Source organism: Leucoraja erinacea, unplaced genomic scaffold (assembly GCF_028641065.1).
Source record: "Leucoraja erinacea ecotype New England unplaced genomic scaffold, Leri_hhj_1 Leri_1052S, whole genome shotgun sequence".
Lineage (NCBI taxonomy): Eukaryota > Metazoa > Chordata > Chondrichthyes > Rajiformes > Rajidae > Leucoraja > Leucoraja erinaceus.
In genome coordinates, this window is record NW_026575289.1 from 40,444 (window position 1) to 42,422 (window position 1,979).

At 44.2% G+C, this 1,979-nt stretch overlaps 1 protein-coding gene across 1 annotated transcript; it reads right to left on the bottom strand.

Moving 5' to 3' along the window:
• Positions 1-958: 958 nt before the first annotated feature.
• On the bottom strand, positions 959-1,415 carry LOC129715193 (histone H2B-like). Its single transcript, XM_055665058.1, has one exon. The coding sequence runs from the start codon at positions 1,360-1,362 to the stop codon at positions 970-972; it is 393 nt and encodes a 130-aa protein (XP_055521033.1). The 5' UTR covers positions 1,363-1,415; the 3' UTR covers positions 959-969.
• Between the last annotated feature and the right edge of the window lie 564 nt (positions 1,416-1,979).

The window sequence follows — 1,979 nt, forward strand, 5'->3', positions numbered from 1 at the left end:
ATGTTTTGTACACGCAGAATGAGGAAATCGTCACAGACTCGCCTTTCTTATACCTGTTTGAGGAATCCAGAGAACCGCTGGTGATTGGTGAAAAAGGACATGGTCTCATTGATGTTGAAGAATAACCCAATCAGAGAACTGTTTTATCTACCAATCAAATCCCACAACAGAAAAGCGCTGAAAATAACTGCCAGTCCCTCCAAAACTCGAACTTTGAAATAGCCGCCAAACTATAAATCTGTATGTCAATACAATTTGCTACATCACATAACCATTGCTTTTTTGATTATCACTTTTTTATGTAAGTGCATTGCGTTAAGATGTTTATTATACTGTTGCGAGTAAGAATTTCATTGTTCCGTTCACGGTACATGACAATTAAATACTCTTGATTGTGGACCACCTTGAACCCTGGGCAATACAGCACAACACATTTAATTTACGATTTATTTGGGCCGGTAACCGATTACAAAAAAAACGACCTCGGCATCAATTAGCGATCGGTCACTATGTAAACGGTCTCGGATTATAGTCTGGTTCATTTTCACAAAAATCGGAATATGGGCGACAGTGTGAAACGTTCCTCCTTTAAAGACTGGACGAATTGCCGAGTAGAAATGCAATTCAGTACACTTACAGAGATGAAGACAATAAAACAGTAACGGCAGCACTAGTCGACTGGCCGTGGGCTCAATTTATGACTGGGACAAGCTGACGTGAGAGGGAAATGAGTTTTACTTCTGTTTGATGGACTGGAACGCAACATGGATACCGGGAATATCCCGCGTATATTGGAATTTAATTTAATCACTAAACAAAATGTGTAATAATTCGCCACGCAAAAATATCCTGAAACAATTCTGCTGCGATTCAATGTCGAAACATTAGTACAACTCCTTCTGCGAAAATATGGGTGGCTCTTATAAGAGCCGTTGGGTTTTGGGTGTTTTTTCAACAATGTGTGGATCTTTATTTGGAACTGGTGTACTTGGTCACCGCCTTTGTCCCTTCCGACACGGCGTGCTTGGCCAGCTCCCCGGGAAGAAGCAGGCGCACGGCGGTCTGAATCTCTCGGGAGCTGATGGTCGCCCGCTTGTTATAATGCGCCAGGCGGGAAGCCTCGCCCGCGATACGCTCGAAAATATCGTTCACGAACGAGTTCATGATGCCCATGGCCTTGGAGGAGATGCCGGTATCTGGGTGAACCTGCTTCATCACTTTGTAGATGTAGATGGAGTAACTCTCCTTCCTCGACCTCCTACGCTTCTTGCCCCCTTTGCCTGCGGATTTCGGCAAAGCTTTCTTTGCGCCCTTCTTGGCAACTGGTTCCTTCTTGGCGGCTGTTTTCTGCTGATCAGGCATTTCCTCGGTGGATTTCAAACACGGAGTGACCAGCTCGAAGACGGAGCGCGGATTAAATAGGCAGCGACGTCACTCTATGCTAATGAGGGATGGAGCAGAAGCGGATCGTCATTGGACGGTCGGTGAGCTGTTTAATAACATTGCTGTAAACGCTCTGATTGGATATCCAAGGAGAAACGTCACAATCGCTTGCTTGTTCCGCCAATCAGAAGCAGCTCCCACAGCAAGGGTTCCCAACCTGGGGTAAATGTCGCCGACCCTGGGAGTACATTTGTTGATTCTACATTTGTACATATTTGTTCTAATTGAGTGACTGTGTTTGGTTCTCGTATACCAGTATATATTTGTTCATCATTAGTTGTTCATAAATAAGTGAAATAACATTGTTATGTACTATTAAGGATGCCTGAGGTAAACTCGATGGAAAAGGTTGGGAACCCCCTGGTCCACAGGATAACTGGAGGATTGTATTTTGTGATCAGTGCTTTTGCTGCAGGGGTCGGTGCACAGTTCAATGTTGTTTGTAACCTACATTCATGTTTTGGATGACAATGCAGGTAACATTGTGAGTAAATCTGCAGATGACACCATTGTAATCAATCCGGCGTGCAAAATCA